The sequence below is a fragment of the Colobus angolensis genome, unplaced genomic scaffold (assembly GCF_000951035.1).
Source record: "Colobus angolensis palliatus isolate OR3802 unplaced genomic scaffold, Cang.pa_1.0 Scaffold57, whole genome shotgun sequence".
NCBI classification, from domain to species: Eukaryota; Metazoa; Chordata; class Mammalia; order Primates; family Cercopithecidae; genus Colobus; species Colobus angolensis.
Window position 1 is genome coordinate 91,733 of NW_012119265.1, and position 18,049 is coordinate 109,781.

At 35.9% G+C, this 18,049-nt stretch overlaps 1 protein-coding gene across 3 annotated transcripts in view; it reads left to right on the top strand.

Moving 5' to 3' along the window:
• Nucleotides 1-18,049, top strand: part of FRMD6 (FERM domain containing 6) — an 80,450-nt gene that overhangs the window by 44,925 nt on the left and 17,476 nt on the right. For 2 of the 3 annotated variants that reach the window (XM_011961782.1, XM_011961781.1), the window contains 7 exons: nt 3,160-3,250; nt 6,062-6,165; nt 7,162-7,238; nt 9,376-9,562; nt 12,688-12,843; nt 16,125-16,190; nt 17,347-17,415. In XM_011961782.1, coding sequence (XP_011817172.1) covers nt 3,160-3,250; nt 6,062-6,165; nt 7,162-7,238; nt 9,376-9,562; nt 12,688-12,843; nt 16,125-16,190; nt 17,347-17,415 — 750 coding nt within the window. The remainder of the gene's footprint in view (nt 1-3,159; nt 3,251-6,061; nt 6,166-7,161; nt 7,239-9,375; nt 9,563-12,687; nt 12,844-16,124; nt 16,191-17,346; nt 17,416-18,049) is intronic. The other variant, XM_011961783.1, reaches the window with a different exon arrangement.

The following is an 18,049-nucleotide window of genomic DNA, read 5'->3' on the forward strand; positions in this document are numbered from 1 at the left end:
GTTATTTGGTCTGCAGTCACACAAGGTTAAAACAGTTTATTTCCTATACATTTAGTTTGTGGTTTGAAATTTTAACTTCTCATTGCATTTTATCTTAACTGCTTTGTGCCCAACATCTTAAATACAGTCAAACTAAGGATTAAAGGTGCTATAAACAACATGACATTTTAATTCACAAGTTTGTAGTATATAGTTCAACTTCAGAATTTTATGACATTTGATGTGTCCTCCTCTTCTTTATCATTGCTTAAGCCTCTTTGTAGAGCAGAATTATGATGATACGGAACTCAAAATCCAGAGGCCTTTTAAAGTGAATGTTGGAAATGACATAGGACTTCTGTAGGACAGAAATCTAGGATGTCAGGTGATTCAGGCTAGCTGTACACGGAGAGAATGATAATGATTTCCCACTGGCAAATGTGTTCTCCAGTGGCGTCGGTTTGCATTTATATAGTTTTCCTAAAATGCCGAGTGGCATATTTATAAAATGGTTTGCTTAGTAATTCGGGGAATGGTCTTGATCTCTACTCATGGAATAGAATGAAGGTGAGGAGGAGCCCACAGGGAATCAGATTCCTGGCTTTCATTCATCGAGCATTTACTGAGTGCCTACTACATATCCTGAATGTAAAATAAGACACTACTCCTGCATGAGTTCCTGGTACTTCCAAGCAGCTCACTTGATGCTACTTTGGCGTTAAATATCTTCTGCTCTTTCCAGTGGGTAAGATACTTTAGGTTGGTTGCTATTTAATAATGAATGTGGAAAAGAGCAGTAAACCCATTCTTCTTACTACAATTGGAATTATCACCAGTTCTGAATTGTTTGACTTTCAAATTTCAAGGGATCTTGGCATGTCTTTCTTTTCCTAATCTGAGTTTCATATTAAGATATGATAAAGAGTCATTAATTCAGAGTTAATTTTTAGAATTTATAATAACTTAAACTCATTGTCATCCTTATTGAAAAAAGGATTTGAAAGCAAATAGTACTAATAAAAGGGGAGATGCCATATGTAGTGTGTATAGGTAAAATGATAAACTGTCATGTTACAATATTTTAATACATATATTTAATAATTAAAGTATTTTGATACACAAATAAGCTGTGAGTTGCTGCCTTTGCCACTATTAGTGATATGACTTTAAGCTTTCTGAGTTTTATTTTCTGCTCCTATAGAATAAATAAATTGACCTGGGTGGTTTCTTAAAGTCTATCCAAACTCTAATAAACCTTGATAATTCTGAAGTCAACAAGATAGAATCAGCAGAATTACTGTTCCCCATAATACTCCTTTAAACATTTGAGAAAGCAATATTATGAGATACAATTATTTGTAATAATAATTATTTGATATAATATTGGTATGATTATTATTGATATATAATTGATATATATTGGTTATTATTATATAATTATTGATATACAATAATTATATAACTGTTAATAATAATATTGATAAAGAAAATTGTATGTTTTAAAGACTATCAATTAACTTTTGACTTGGCAGAATAACTTATCTTCAGAGTTCCAAATTAATATGGTTTTATGATTGAATTATACTAAGACCCAGAAAAGGAATCTGGTTTAGGCACTAAAAATATATTAGACAATAACAGTGATAAAAGCTAGGCAGGCTGGGCATGGTGTCTCATCCCTGTAATCCCAGCACTTTGGGAGGCCAAGATGGGAGGATTGCTTAAGGTCAGGAGTTTAAGACCAGGCAATATAGTGAGAGACCCTGTCTCTACAAGAAAAAAAGAAAGAATTAGTTGGTTGAGACTCTGTCTTTAAAAAAAAAAAAAAAAGTCTAGACCAGCTCATTGTACAGTAGATGAGTTTTTGGGGTAGACTATTAGGAGGAAAGCTTTCCTTGAAAAGATACTTGTTGCCCCGAGTAGACGTTCCTCAAAAGGAGATACACACGGGACCAATAGGTATATGAAAAAATGCTCAGTATCACTAAATAGCAGGGAAATGTGACCTGGCTGTTAGAATGGCAATTATCAAAAAGACAAAAGATAACAAGTGTTGACGAGGATGTGGAGAAAAGGGAACCCTTGTACACTGTTGCTGGGAACGTAAATTAGTAAAGTCATTATGGAAAGCAGTATGGGGGTTCCTCAAAATGTTAAACATAGTACTACCATATGATCCAGGAACCCCATTCCTGGGTATGTACCCAAAGGAGATGAAATCATTATGACAAAGAGACATCTGCACTCCCATGTATATTGCAGTATTATTCATAACAATCAAGGTACAGAATTAACCTAAGTGTGCACCAGTGGATAAATGGATAAAGAAAATGTGGCACATATACACAATGGAACACAATTCAGCCTTTAAAAAGAGGGAAGTCATGTCATTTGCAATAACAGATGAACCTGGAGGATGTTAGGTTTAATGAAATAAGCCAGGCACAGAAAGACAAACCCTGCATAATCTAAAAAAGTCTGACTCAGGGAAGCAGAAAATAGAATGATGGTTACCTAAGACTGAGGAGGTAGGGGGACTTGGAGATACATTAGTAAAAAAAATACGGTATATCAGTTAGGAGGAATAAGTTCGAGAGATTTATTATACAACATGGTGACTGTAGTTAATGATGATGTATACTTGAAAATTGCCAAGAATGAATTTTAAGTGTTCTCACCACAAAAAATGATACATATGTGACATAATGCATATGTTAGTCTGATTTATTCATTCCACAGTATATACATGTATCAAAACATTATGTTGTGTACTATAAATATATACAATTTTATTAGTCAATTAAAAACACAAATGAATTAACTTTTTTTAAAAAAGATACTTGCCAAATAAATATTTTTGGTAATGTGAGTAGGCTATGCTGCTTACTTTCTGAAACTCATTTATCATTTATCATGCACCATGGTTTCAGAGCTTTGTGCATGTATGGTAAGATCTGTGAGTCTTGTATTTTATTACCATGTTGTAAAAACTGGTACTGTGATCATCATTACTGAAACACAACCCCAGGTGAAAGTGATTTGGATAAAGCAGCAGTTGTTTTCTACTGTCAGCTCGTCCTTTCAAGAAGTATATTTATGATGCATTAAATTGCCTGATTGTAGTTCCCTGGATGGACTTAGTTGAATTGTTATTTCACGTCATGCCTTTTCCCCCTGCAGGTTAAGATTCTGTGTCACCAGTTGCTGGTCCAGGTTTGTGACCTGCTTCGGCTAAAGGACTGCCACCTCTTTGGACTCAGTGTTATACAAAGTAAGTCTTAGAGCCCTCTCTGATGGATTTAGCCAACTATCCCTGAGGAAATGACATCTTATAGCTGTAACTTAAATTGGGCATATTGTTATAAAACTGTGGTTGTCAAAATACCCATGGGCTGATCTTCATTTTTAGTGTAGGTGTAGTCTTTATGTTTTTAATCTCAATTTCTGTGTATTTTTTTTTTACAATATTTAGGATTTTAGGTATGTATTTATTATAGTCTGAACTTAAAAATTGATTCCTCTTTAGAAATCTAGATTCCTTCCATGTGTTTGCTCTTCTGTGTTTTAATGAAGCAAGCTTGATTTTTGTTTCCTTGCATTCAGGGAGTAGCTGGAACTCTTAGGAAAGTAATTTAATTTGTTTTCTAATTTTTGACTTTAAACTGACTTCTCTTTTCATTTTCTCTTGCTATTAACTATATAGTATCACAAAGTAATTATTAATTTAATCTTATTTTCTATTTTTCTCTCTTACCCCTTGTCTTTTTTCCAGTCAGACTATATGACTTGGAAATATCGGGTCAGTTTCTTCTATATTCTTTATGAGGAGAAGATTTTTAAGTAAAGGACTTCATATAAGCTTTCTTCTCTCATAATACCTTAGAGTTAAATTTCTGGGACTTCTCTAAAGCCATTTATTATAAGCTTTCTTCCTTCAAATGATATTTTTAAATTTCTCTAGTTTAGTCTTCTATATATCTTTGTTCATTTTGTCAAGAAGAATTTTTTTTGGTGTGGTGTATTTAATTCTATCTTATACTTGAATATGGTAAATTTAAAGGCTTAAGATATCTTGGAAATCTGGTCAATACAATAACGTGCTTACACTTGCCAAGTTGGGAAGTATGTCAGTATAAAGTTGGTCAGCTGATAAACAAGGCCCCTTTCCCCGAAAATGTAAACTGTTTTCAGTTGCTTTTTTAGGAGAGGCTAAAGAGCATGGAGCAGGGAACACATCAGGACCTTGTGAATCAGCCCTTTGCTCTTCAGTTTCTTCCTGTGGTAGTTAAAACAATAAAACACAGTTGCTAAGCTCCATCCTTCTGTTAGTGCATACTTCAGTCATTCTTTCAGGGAAGAGTCTGAGAGCCATAAGAGGCTCTATAGATTCTAAGTAACTTTTAGTATTCCATGCTCAAGGTTAATTCTTCTTACTACAACTACTGCTAGATCCTTGTTGTTCAACAGATCAGTCCAATAAAACCAGTTTACAGCTTCATTAGGTTTCAAACTAATTTTTGAGATGTCCTTTTTAAAAAAGAGATAGTAGTATGGTGAAAGAACACTGGAACAGGAATCAGTTGACCTGGTTCTAATTCCAGTTCCACCACTAACTAGCAGTGTGGCTTTGGGCATGCCACTTGACTTCCCTTAATGTCAGTTTTTTCACGTCAAATGGAAATTACTATTCCACCAGCTTTGCAGGATTAATGTGTGTTGAGAATTCTTAAGGTATAAATCTCTGGTCAAACTGCAGGTGGCAGAGGTATAGTGGCAGTTTAGAAATATATGTATGTACTATTATGGTGAACAGTCTTAATTCTGTTCATTATGTTGCTTCTTTAGGTGGGAACTCAAGCCAAACACAAATCAGTTTCGACAGGAAGATTGTCTGGTCTTGTCTATTTCATGTTTAATCAGTGATATGAGATGGGAGATAGTGTTAGTTGACCTAATAACTGGATTTAAGTAGCTATTCCTTTTTTTGTCTCTGGAATCTCTTTCCTAACCCTGTCATTAAAATTGGTTAACTTAATGTCATTTATAACTGAGTAACTTTACCCTTCCTATTTTCTTCTGGCATGTTTCCAGTCAAATCCCAGTATTCAGCTTGGAGTCAAAGTGTAGCAAAGTGTGCACATCTTTGGAGTAGTCAGAGACACACTTCCAGAACAGGTACATTTTTATGCAGAGCTTTCCGTGAAGATGTCTCCTTAGTGATAGAATAAAAGGGATCTAGAAAAGACTTAAAACTTTGTACGATATAGGAATGCCAAAGACTTCTTTTGTGAAATATCTTTCTCTTTTAAAAGATTATCTTTGGGAAATATGAAAATGTTTGTTTTCTACCAGCTTCTTTTCACGTGTTTAGATCACTTTAACGTAGGTTTTAGCAGTCTTACTTTCTGTTCACCTTATGAGCATCATCCCCTGGAAGGGATGTTTTGGCATTCATACTTGTTTTTCATAAAATTTTTCTTCTCTTTTCCATGAAACTGATCCCAAAGGCAGTGTGAGTAAGGGTTTATCATTTTGTAATGCTGTGTTTTGCTGTGTGTGGAACACAGACAAGAAATAGTCTTAAAGATTAGTCTTCACAAAATGTGGGTCAGACTTCTCACTTGAAAATGAGCTGATATCGTCAGTGTTTTCTAATTTCTTACGTGGCAATTAAGATGGTGTTTCTGCCATGCTTTATTATTTTGTACCTATGAGAGCAGTCTTCTTTGAGCCGAACGAAAGCGTGTTTTCTTAAGACTAACACCCACAGTGTTGGAAGTTAGATTATAAGTCATAATGACCCTAGAAACTAAGTAAAAGCAGAAGTTGGCAACTAAGATTTCTTCTAAATATTGTATACTTTAATAGTATGTGTTCTGTATTGCAAAAGCAAAATAATTCACAAGTATCTCATTAATGTCTAGTTCACAGGACCTTTTATCTCCTTGGGTTTTCTAATATGGGAATTCAGACTACATTCACACATCTTGAAGCTTTAAAATAAACTTGTTTCTTTCTATATTTTTTTATTTTAAAAATCTTTTCTTTAGCATCTGGTCTCTTTTTTTTTTTTGATATACAGATAATGAACATGTGTATATGGAGATGTCACAAAAGCTTTACAAATATTGTCCAAAAGAATGGAAGAAAGAGGCCAGCAAGGTACGACAATACGAAGTCACTTGGGTGAGATTACATTTATAAGCAAAATTATTTTGATTTTTTAAAAAAATGTTTATTTTAGCTGTTATACATTAGAAGAAAACTGTAAGCAATACTTTATATAGTAGAAAATGGGAAAAGAAAATTGTAAGTTCTAAAGTGTCACATCAATCAAGTATTAATAGCTTATAGCAAATAATAAATAGAATCTAGATTATCTGTTAAATAATTTTGGATAATAACTTTAATAATCTTGGAATAATGCTTTGAAATGAAAAGTATGGAAAAATTATTTGTTCTTCTCATGGCTATGCTAGGTGTCAAAATTGCTGTTCTAGAAGTTATTGCTAATTTTTAAATCTACTTTTACTGTACTTGCATTTGATGCTTTGTTCATTATGCTGGTGCTTTATTTCACAAACATTAATTTCCTTTACATGAGAGAAATTAATAGAGAATTCACTTCGTGTTTCCAGAACCTCCCTAGTAAGTTAGGAATAGTAATCCTAGTTCCTCTAATTTGTATTTAAGAAGTCTTGGAATAAACTAGAAGTCTACTTCAAAGCCAGCTACAAAGTAAAGAACATGAATGTCTACATAAACAAACAGCATATTAGAATTTGCTATGTGGAATGTCAGAGGAACAAGAGAACATTTGTAACAAGGAGCAAATGGTCACCACAGGGAACAGAGCTGAGCGAGGAGCTGGATCTCAGCTAGAAATTTCCACTGGCATTTATTTTTATCTTCCCTTATGTTGTCATTGGCATTACAGTGAATGAAAATCAGATAGCGGGATGGTGCCCTGTTTTGCTTCATAACTTCCTAATTTTATATGAACCTGGTATCTATATAGGACGACTGTCTACCTACTACAAGTCCCCACTCATTATAAGTAAAGAAAACCTATTAGTGATTAAAAAGTATCTTGCAAATAATCATTGTATTTTGGTTGCTTTTGAAAGCCATTTTCAAAGTAACTGGAAATAGCTTGATTTTTGTGCGTGCTGTTGTTTTTAGGGTATCGACCAATTTGGGCCTCCTATGATCATCCACTTCCGTGTGCAGTACTATGTGGAAAATGGCAGATTGATCAGGTAAGAGGACAGGGCGAGATTTCCCACCTTCCCCACCCCACCCACTCCCCCCGTAGCACTTTTTCTAACATACCAAATAAGTTACTTGTCTTTATTCTTTGTCTACACCTGTTAGGATATAAACTCTGTAGGAGCAGCAATTTTTTTCTTTTTAATCTTTTTGTACACTGGTATATTCTCAGTCCCTAAAAGAGAGATACAATAGGCATTCAGTAAATACTTGTTAAATGAATGAATGTTAGACTATTGATGAAAATATTAACAGTGTCATTGGCCCACATTTTCTCCACTCCATGTTTTCATAAACAGATCAGTCTCCAAAAGTATACTTATTTCAAGAAGAAACTAGCACTCTGGTGAAGAGTGAGGAGATTGATTAAAAGATTATGTTCTTTTCCAGTGGTAAGGTGGGAGTGGGTCAGAAGCAGGAACTCTCCTATACAAGTGGATGGATGTTTATATAGTCTGTTTTCTTTTCATGTGTGGGGTCTTGCTTATATTCTTGGCAGTAGCTTTAAACCAAAATTAAGCCCAGTGAAGCTATCCTAGGTGCAGTTTGACCAGGGCAGGTAATTGATTCTTTTTCTGGAGGTATGTGCATGAACACTAGTAGGCTCAGGATAAATTCAGAATTCACCATTTCTGAAGCTCAATCTGTATAGGAGGATTTAGTGCTAGAAAACTTTCAGAGGTGATTTCTTGGCCAATAGAAAATACTAGAAATATGTTTTGCTTATATATTTTTAAACTTTGAGAAGCTCCATGTGAAAGAAAACAAAATACATTTGGCTAGTGTGTTATATGTAAAATTAGCTGTTGATATTTTTATCAATGCCAGATGCAAACTAAAAAGTAAAAAAATTAGCCCATAAGGATTTTTTTTAAAAGGCTAAGACACTTTATTACTTATTTTCAGTTTACATACAATTTTTACTTATTTTACCTGGTAAGTGTGGCATGACCTGGAAAGAAGGAATACATATATTTAACAAATAGTTAACCCCCTGGGGCTAAGTTTTAATGTATCCCTATACTTCTGCCCCTTTTTCCCAGGCATGAACCAGTCCGGACCATCTGTGTTTGGCATTATAAAAAGAAGTGCTGTGAAAAGTACTCTGTCCTAAGGGGGGAAAAATTACATAAATGCTTTATTTTTAAGCTCTTTCTACTTAAACATGGTCTTAGTATAAATAAACCTATATGTGTTTTCTACTAATGATATCAGCTATGAATCTCAGGTAAACATTCAACCTGAAATAATGTAGAGGCAAATGAGCTCGTTAAAATATGTACACGCACGTTTTTACTTTGATCACAAAAGCATTCTATTTGCCAGTAAATATTTTTTGGAGCTTTTACCATGTTTTCCCCAGTCAACATTTCTTAACGTATTTAATGGTGACTGTGTTTATTTCTGATCTCAACAAATTGTAATGAGTGTGCCCTGTTATTATTTCCTTTTGTGGGGAGTATAATAATGGTCATGACATGTGCCTATAAAAGCATGCCAGTAACGTAACATTCATTTAATAAAAAAACCTCAAAAAGAAGATTTAAGGAAAGCATTCATTTCTTCTTGGAGAAGCTTAAAAAAAGGAAAAGAACAGTTTTGTTAAGCAAATTTTTTTCCAGAAGAGTATATATGCAAATACTTATAAAGGGCCTTAAAGTATTTGTAGTGTGTTCAGTTAAAAAATAATAAAAAGAACAGCAAAACACTGAAGCAGGATTGCTCCTCAGATTTTTCCGTATTTATGTCATGTGTGCAGCATCATTGTAGCAAAATCAGTACAGATTACACATGTCTAACTTCTAACACTTGCTCGGTGAAATAGTTACCATTTTAGAGTAGAATGATTCAGACCTTTGTCTTCTCTGAACGAATCAAATGCTGTAAGCCTTAGGAAATGTTGTTTTTGTTGTCTGGATAGTGTGACTTAGAGTTCTGACCCCCTGCAACCTCAGTGAGGCAGCTATCAGATGTTAGCTACAACCGCTCCCTTTTCAATGAGGTGGGAGGGAGGAGCAGGAACAGAAGGGCTCCTGTCACCAGATGGAGAGCAGGATTTGGGTTCTGTTTACATGTCATTGGATTGTTCCATGAAAATGTGAGTTCTGTTTTCTCTTATTTTCCTAGTGACAGAGCAGCAAGATACTATTATTACTGGCACCTGAGAAAACAAGTTCTTCATTCTCAGTGTGTGCTCCGAGAGGAGGCCTACTTCCTGCTGGCAGCCTTTGCCCTACAGGCTGATCTTGGGAACTTCAAAAGGAATAAGCACTATGGAAAATACTTCGAGCCAGAGGCTTACTTCCCATCTTGGGTAAGCACTGTTTTCAAATTTGAAAGAGTGTTTTCTTTCAGCATTTCTAGTTCGTAGTGTTGCCACTCATACTCTTTAAGAAATGGGAACACAGATGTTCTGTGGCCAAATTCTTCATGATGCCCAGATATTTAACACTTAAAAACATGGTGCACATCATGTCTTCATGTACTCAATCTTTTTATGGTGAATGGGGGAGAGGATTGCAATCCATCCTGATAATACAGTGGAGCTTGGAACTTGCCAGCCTCCTTTTGGCATTGACATGTCCTTGACCTTCTTGCCTACTCTTACTGAGGCAGAATTTTCTCCCTTTGAAGGCAGAAAAACATAACTCTTTAAAAAGTAAGATTATCCCTCACTTTCCTTTGCTGAGAGAACAAGTATGTCAACTTCCGGCTCTGGCCTGCATGTCCTCCACTCTCGGGAGAGCAACTAACCCCTTCTTTCAGCAAGAAAATGTGGGTTTTTCTAACGTGAACCGTCTCAGCTGCCCTTTCTCTACTCTACCTTGTCTGTTTCCCCATCCTTCCTCCAGGTCTATGCTGTATTTTCTCTCTCTTCTTTATCGTTAGCCCCTCCCCAAACTAACTCTTCTTCAGTGAGGACATACAAAACATGTTTGGTTCTCTCTCACCCATCCTGGAGAGAGAAAGGCGGAGGGAAAAAAGAGCTACTACTCTAGTCTTGCCTTCTCAGTAAAGCGTCTTGAAAAGGTAGTGTGTATTTGATTTTTTCAGCTTATTTGCTTCCCACAAGTGTTCCTCAAGCCATTTCCATCTGCCTTCTTTCCCCATCAGTCCACTCATGGTGCTGCCCGTTAGGTTATTTTATATCAATATAGTAATGAAGTAAAAAATTAAATATATACTACTTTTGCTTTATATTGACACCAGTTGCTTTATATTGACATATCCAGTAGACTCTTTTCACTAAATTTTGCTGCCATACCTGACACTTAACCAGTCGCATCTTGGGAGATCTCATCCAGATTAATGCTTTTAACGATCACCTACGTGAAGGCAAGTCCCAAATCTGTTTCTCTTCCCTTTATCCATAAGGTAGCTGTTTACCCATAGGCCCTTCAAACTCAAGATGTTCTAAATCGAATTCATCTTCTTGCCACTTCAGTTCTACGTATTCCTACCTCTGAGTACATGAGATTCATACGGAACTCTGCGTTATCACCATTCCTTCTCCCTGCCCTGTCCCATCAACTGAAACACCCTGTAATGTATGTGCTTGAGTACCAATCACCCAGCTTAAGAAATAAAATTCTTTTCTATTTTTGTTGCCATTAGCCTTCCTAAATGTCCATTGCCTCCTCTCCCTGTCTTAGTTCCTACTGTTTCTAGGTTCCTGTTCTCAGCAACACTGTTGCAGAAGCTTGTCCCTGCTTCGGTCTTTACTCCACAGCTTGCAGATGAGATGATTTTGCTTCTGACTTAGACTTTCAGGGCCTCCTCCGTCACCTGTGGAGTGAAGCTCAGGCTCCCATGCATAACCTAGAAACTCTCCAGATTATAGTCCCTGCCAACCATTCCAGCTTCCTTTCTGGTTGTCCTGCACCTTGAACTTTAGGCTGTGGCAACATTCAGCCATTGGTACGTCTCCGTACTTACTGTGGTGTTTCATGCTTTGGGTCTTTCTTCTTGCAGTTCCTTTAGCTGGTGAAGCCCCTGTCTGTTTCACCTGGCTAACTCCTACTCATCCTCCGAGACTCTGCTCCTTCTGGGCAGACCATCTAGGTGCCCAGTGCTCAAGAAGAACCTGGGTATAGTGTTTCACATCTTATTTTAAAATGATTTATTTCTTGCTCCCAGTAAACTGTTTCTTAGTGTGTTGTGAAAGATGGGCATAACCTTAACCTTTTCTATTTCATCAGCTCTTCATATTGAGGTACTCAGTAATTTTTTGTTGTGTGACTTACAGTGCTTTATTTGTTGGAGAGAAATCACAATGTCTGTCAAATTATTGCTGTCTGTAGCATGTTTGCATTCTCTGGTTGTCATCAGGTGCTCATTGAATATTGATTACTGAAATCCAGTTAGTATGCCAGGGCAACCAGTGTGCTGAGATACCAGTTTCCCCCACCCTTGGGATCACCAAAACCATCTACTTTAGTGCCCTTACAAATACTATTTTCAGTGTGCTTTTGACCTGAGAAAAAAGTTGACAAATAACTGATTTAACTGATTACCATGTGAAAAGAACCTGGAAAGAATAATCTGTAACTTGAGTTCTTAGCAGAACTTGACAACTGACTATTAATTCATCATATTTAATTCTTTGTAAAATATTCAATAGGAAGAAACAAAATATCAATGTAAAGACATTTTAAAACCAAAAATCTGTAATTTTTAAATTTTGATTATTTTGAGCATGATTCTTTTGCTCGCATTCATAAGTCCTTCCATCTATTGTATTCCTTATGGAATCAGCTAAGACTTTAATCAACACCTTTCTCTTAGCCTGCAGCTGCTGGATACTATATATTTGACATCTGAAAGCCCAGAGTACTGCCTGATGAAAATCTAAGTCACAGTGAATCACAATGAATGTTTGAATGAAACGGTTTTCTCATAAGTATTCCGACAGTGTTCATATCAGCCTTTTATGCAAGAACCAAAATTAGAGAATTTCTCCCAGTCCCCTGCCTTCTTTTGATTAACATTTAGAACCTCCCACTCTGTGGCTGTAATTTTCTTAAGAGTTAGGTAGGATCCAGAACCTGAAGATGTGCCTACTATAGATGTATTTCATGGTACCAAGTATAAACTTACAAGTATAAAGAATTACGTGTACAAAATTATGAAAGTTTTTATAGTTTTTTTTTTCTTGGTGACTTTAAAGCAAAGGTAACTTATTTTTCCTATTTGTTGTGATTTTTCTTCTTAGGTATTCAGCAGTACAATTAAATTGACTCTATAGCTTCTAGTATTAGCTGATTCAGCCCAGCAACATAACAGATGGTGAAAACAGAATGAAAGTGGGAATTTTCTAATGGAAATCAACCAGTTTACATGGCTATTTTAGATTCTCATTCTTTCATCATTTTGGGGGTGGGGATAGAGCTTACATCTCTCCAACAAATGTTGCATTGCACACCCCTTGTATCCCAACAGGTTGTTTCCAAGAGGGGGAAAGACTACATCCTGAAGCACATTCCAAACATGCACAAAGATCAGTTTGCACTGACAGCTTCCGAAGCTCATCTTAAATATATCAAAGAGGCTGTCCGACTGGATGATGTCGCTGTTCATTACTACAGATTGTATAAGGTACGAAACGGCAACTAAGTCTTCAGCTTCTGAGAAAAAAAAAATCATCTCAATAGGATTGAGAAGGAAAACCTTAGGATTTCATTTCCATTAAAAATTATTTCATTTTTTACACACTTTTAAAAGAGTTTCATTGAACTGCTTTTTGTTATTGCAGGTCAGTCTTGGAGGCCATGGTGTTTTTCCTCTGGCCTGGAAGTAGGATGGAGTATTTTTTAATGGTTCTAATAGTGAGATGACAATTGGCTATAAAATGTTAATCTGACTTTTTCAGTGATTATGGCTTTGTTATTTCTCTCCTCCCCAAATCTGCTTTTCTGCTTTGGGGAATAGCATTTGCAACTTCTTTGATAAATAATTTTTAATATTCCTCAAAGTGAAGCTATACCTGCATTGTATCCGTCAATTACAAGAACATTACCACAACAGGTAATGTTTATGGAGTCCTGTGTTTACTGGGCACACTTTGTATTTTTTTAATCCTCATAACTTTATATGAAAGGTACTTTAATCTTTATTTTACAGACCAGGAAACTGAGGCCTAACGAGATTAAATGAATTACCTAAGATCACAAAACTAAATGGCAAAGCCAAGATTTAGTCAAGGCCTTCTTGATAACACAGGCTGTGTGCTTAAGGAACTGTATTACACATATTCCTCACTCTTGGAAGTTACTCTACTTTGTGTCCCGTGTATCTCTAGCCTCGTTTTTCCATTCTGGGGCAGAGGTCACACACCCAAATAACAACTGGGGTCATGCTCTGCAGGAATCACTCACAGTACTCTATATCATCTTGTCTTCTCTTCCCCTCCTCCTCCTAACCCCTTTCACTATTCCATAAGTGCCACTTTGCTGGCAAGAACTCCTGAATACCCATTTAAGTATTCAAATGTATATACTCAAACCGAATGGATGAAGTGGTTAAGAGCACTGTCAGTTGAGCCTGACTGCCTGGGATTGAATCTCAGTTTGACTTCTTACTGTGTGACCTCAGGCAAGTTACTTACTTAACCTCTGTGTACTTCAGTTTCCCCATAGTTAAAGGGGACAGCAACATACTTGCCTTTTAGGATTGCTGGATACTAAAGGAATTGTTGGATGAAAAACTGCTTAAAACAGTGCCCAGCACGTTAAGCATGATGTTAAGTTTGCCGTTGTTACCATTGCCATTGTTAGTGTTATGCTTGTTATCTCTACTATGCCTTTTGCGGTAGGATTAGCATAGCTAGACCATTGGAAACTGGGCTTTAGTTTGGATGTATTGCTCAGTAATCTTTTTAGCTGGTTCAGAAAACTTAAGGGACCAACTGATCTTTTTTCTATCTCTCTTCTATGCTTAAGAGATGCATTATTAATGCCCCATCATCCTTGAAAGGCATAATTGAGTTCCATAAAATCTCTTTGGCTAAATTCCTAAAGGACTGAGTTGTAATTTTGTTTTTAGCCTTAAGAGATTTCATTTGTGACACCTCAGTTGACACGAGAAGATGCAAATAAATGACAGTTTTGATAATTAGTTTATATTTTAAAATGTATTAGAAGTATGAATGATATGTTGGAAAGAGTAAGAGTGTGGCTTTGGAATCAGATGTCAATTAGAAACCCTATGTCACTATTTGCTATAGCTGGCATCCTAGGCAACTATAATCCTGAGCTATTAAGTGGGGATGATACAATATGCTTCACAAGGTTGGGAGGCTTCAGTGAGATAATGAATCTGAAATAATGAGGTGGAATACCTGGCACATTAGTGTGTGCTCAATAACCATTAATTGCTTTTTGCCTTATTTGCTGGGGAAGCTTGCTGTTTTAAAGAATCCTATTAAGAAATAAGAATCTTTTATTGAAGTAGATATCCCCAATTTATCTTCTGTGTAAAACTTAATTTTCAAGTTTACTTAAAGTATGGAGCTTCTAAATTGCATAGAAAATGACTCTTATCTGCTGAAAACAAGATTTTTAATAAAAAGGTAACAGAATGAAGTGGGAGAAAAGATATTGGCTGATGCACAGTTTTTATTCTTTGGAGCAATTCAGTGGCAGCCGTTAAATCTGCTTCTTTTAGGGGCTGCTCATAAACTGGAAATAAGGTAGACAAAGGACAAGGGAACATTCTGGAAAAAAAAAACCGTTTTGTGCCCCTTTTCCACCAATATATACCTTATACTTGAAAACCAGCATTTTTACCAGCATAGCCTTATTCCAGAAAGCAGTCAGTACAGCCTTGAAAGCGAAATTGACCAAAACTCATATAATGATGGATTAGTTTCTCCTCTTAAAGCTTATACTATATGTATCTTTCTTGATGTAAAAATATACTAGTTGGAAAGAAACAGCCTAAATAGTAGAAATAGGCTGTGTCTTGTAGTTATAATGCCAGTGAGGATACATTTTGTAAAAATATTTCATCCCATGTTCCTGGGGAAACTGGCACTAAGCTTAAAAAGATCTCTGCATATTCATTGTGTTTATTGAGAAATCTCATAATGAGAATATTTACTTAGTAATTTCATTTCTCTTCTATTATGAACTTTATACACTATATATACTTACTACAGTTGAACACTTAAAGGATGTGGCTGAATTTTAAAGTACATTTTTAATTGTGGAGTTTCTTTTTCCCTTACGCTCGTTGTAGTTTATTTTCTACAGTTTATGGTTTAGCTGGTAGACTGTGTATCATATTGGCAAGTGATCATTGAACTTCTTAAAAATAAGTATTTCCAAACTAACTGAATACAAAGCTTGTACAACTTTGTTATCCTCATGAGAGAGCCTTAAATATTTGGTCACTTGCCCCTAATTTTGACTTAAGAGCTGGAAGATGTGCCCAGTTTTAAACATATAAAGTCTTATGCATCTCAGAGTATAACTATTACATTAGATTTAAGATTCTAACATCTGAGAAAAGAGTAATTATAAGATAGAAGGTTAAAAAAATCAAATGATGCAAAAGCAGCAAAAATAGCCTTATTTACTGGAGTTTTCAATAACAAGTGTTTAGAATATTGTCAGATACAAAAGTGTATGTAATATAGTAAAAACACTAAACCTTTGAAATCTCAGAAATTTAAAAAGTAGAATATACCATTCTTGATTTAATATGTGCCCATGGTTTTCTTAATTCTTGTAGGAAACTAGGTATGTGGAAAGCCTTGAGCAACGTTATTTTAAGTCCAAAACTTTTCAGTCCTGAAATGTTTCTTTGGTGCTAAATTGTCCACTGTAGAAAAAATAATATAGAAACATTTAATTTTCTATAAAATTCTATTCCTACAGGATAAAAGGGAAATTGAAGCTTCGCTGACTCTTGGATTGACCATGCGGGGAATACAGATTTTTCAGGTTGGTAAATGAGAATTAAGTGTCAAATGCTGTCGGCCATGTCTTATGTTTACAGCATGCCTCTGTGGTCCTGCCATAGCTTCAGTAGTTCATTTTTGGCCACTAGCTGGTCATTTCCTGTTTGTCTAGCACAGATGTGGATGATGTAGGATGGGTGAAGTGACTCAGCCCGATTGTTGACAGTAATAAGTCCCCTATAACAGAAAACAGTAAGCCAAAGATTAGCCCAGGTTCATCACTAACAGATCATTAATATCCAAACATTTCTGTTTGTCATTGATTTTAGATATTCTTTTATCCTTTGGAGCATTTGTAAGTGGAAAGAAAAGCAACATTTTGATATTGTGCCTGACCAGACGTTTTAATTTCCGTTACACTTTTGTGATAAAACTTACCCCTTAGCCGGGCGCGGTGGCTCAAGCCTGTAATCCCAGCACTTTGGGAGGCCGAGACGGGCGGATCACGAGGTCAGGAGATCGAGACCATCCTGGCTAACACGGTGAAACCCCGTCTCTACTAAAAACTACAAAAAACTAGCCGGGCGAGGTAGCGGCGCCTGTAGTCCCAGCTACCCAGGAGGCTGAGGCAGGAGAATGGCGCGAACCCAGGAGGCGGAGCTTGCAGTGAGCTGATATCCGGCCACAGCACTCCAGCCTGGGTGACAGAGCGAGACTCCGTCTCAAAAAAAAAAAAAAAAACTTACCCCTTAAATAAGTAGTAACTGTCACCCTTTAGCAGGTGGGACAGTGTTATCCTGCTACCATCAAAAAGGGAGACAGATAACTCTCTCTGCAAGACACAGGAAAGTAAAAGCATGTCTTATCTTTGGTGTAGGCAAAATATCCAATTATGAAAGTCTGAGCGCCCTACTGCATCTCTTGAATGCCTGGGTCCTTTGGACTTGTTATTTAAATTTAGGTGTACACCAGAAGGGAAAAGATTGCCTTAAAAGGGTTAGTTAATACAGTCACACAGGAACCAAAAGCCACAGAATCGTTATCACGAAATCTCTTAATTACTGTCTGTATTTCTCCAAAGAGATGTGGGGGCTTTTTTCAAATTTTAATTACTGTGTTTTGGTTTTCAGGGAAAGAAGTTAGAGCCATTTTACAGTATCATTTTTCCCATTAACTCCATATTCATATTCTTTTCACAGAATTTAGATGAAGAGAAACAATTACTTTATGATTTCCCCTGGACAAATGTTGGAAAATTGGTGTTTGTGGTAAGTTTAAAATAACTGGCTTAAAAGAAAAGTCCCATTAATTGCTTATTTTTGTGGATTTTTATTTTTTTGTTTTTAAACAATATTGTCTTAGGCACAAAAGCAGCAATTTTTAAGAAGTTGACACTGAAGATAATTGGCTTTCTTGTATTTTAATGCATGTGCTATATATTCCATTGTCACACGTATTAGTGGTGAAATTAAAATCAAAGAATCTTATAGTGAATAATCTTATAGCAAAAGAAGTTAGTAAGTTTAATTTGTGTTTGGTCTCTAGCACGTGTCCCTAAGTTATTCTAGTTGCAGAAGATATTTCATGTAGAAGTTAGCCAGTTCTTTTGAAAGTTACCTCTTTTGAGCAAAGAATGAAGAATTATATAAAAAGAGGTTTATATTAATATTTGACTATGTAAAACTCATTATTTTAAAGAGAGGTCTGCAATTCTTAATCGGAAAAATACTCTTACAATATTGAGAATGATACATTTTCTTTTATTAGAGCAACACCTTGATTTTTCCCAAATATTTCTCTTTTGCCAGCTATATCTATTTTTTTTGGTAGGTTTCAAAGAATTAGTAATGTGTACATTTGGTCATAAAAAGTCATAGTTCTGGCTGGGCACAGTGGCTCAAT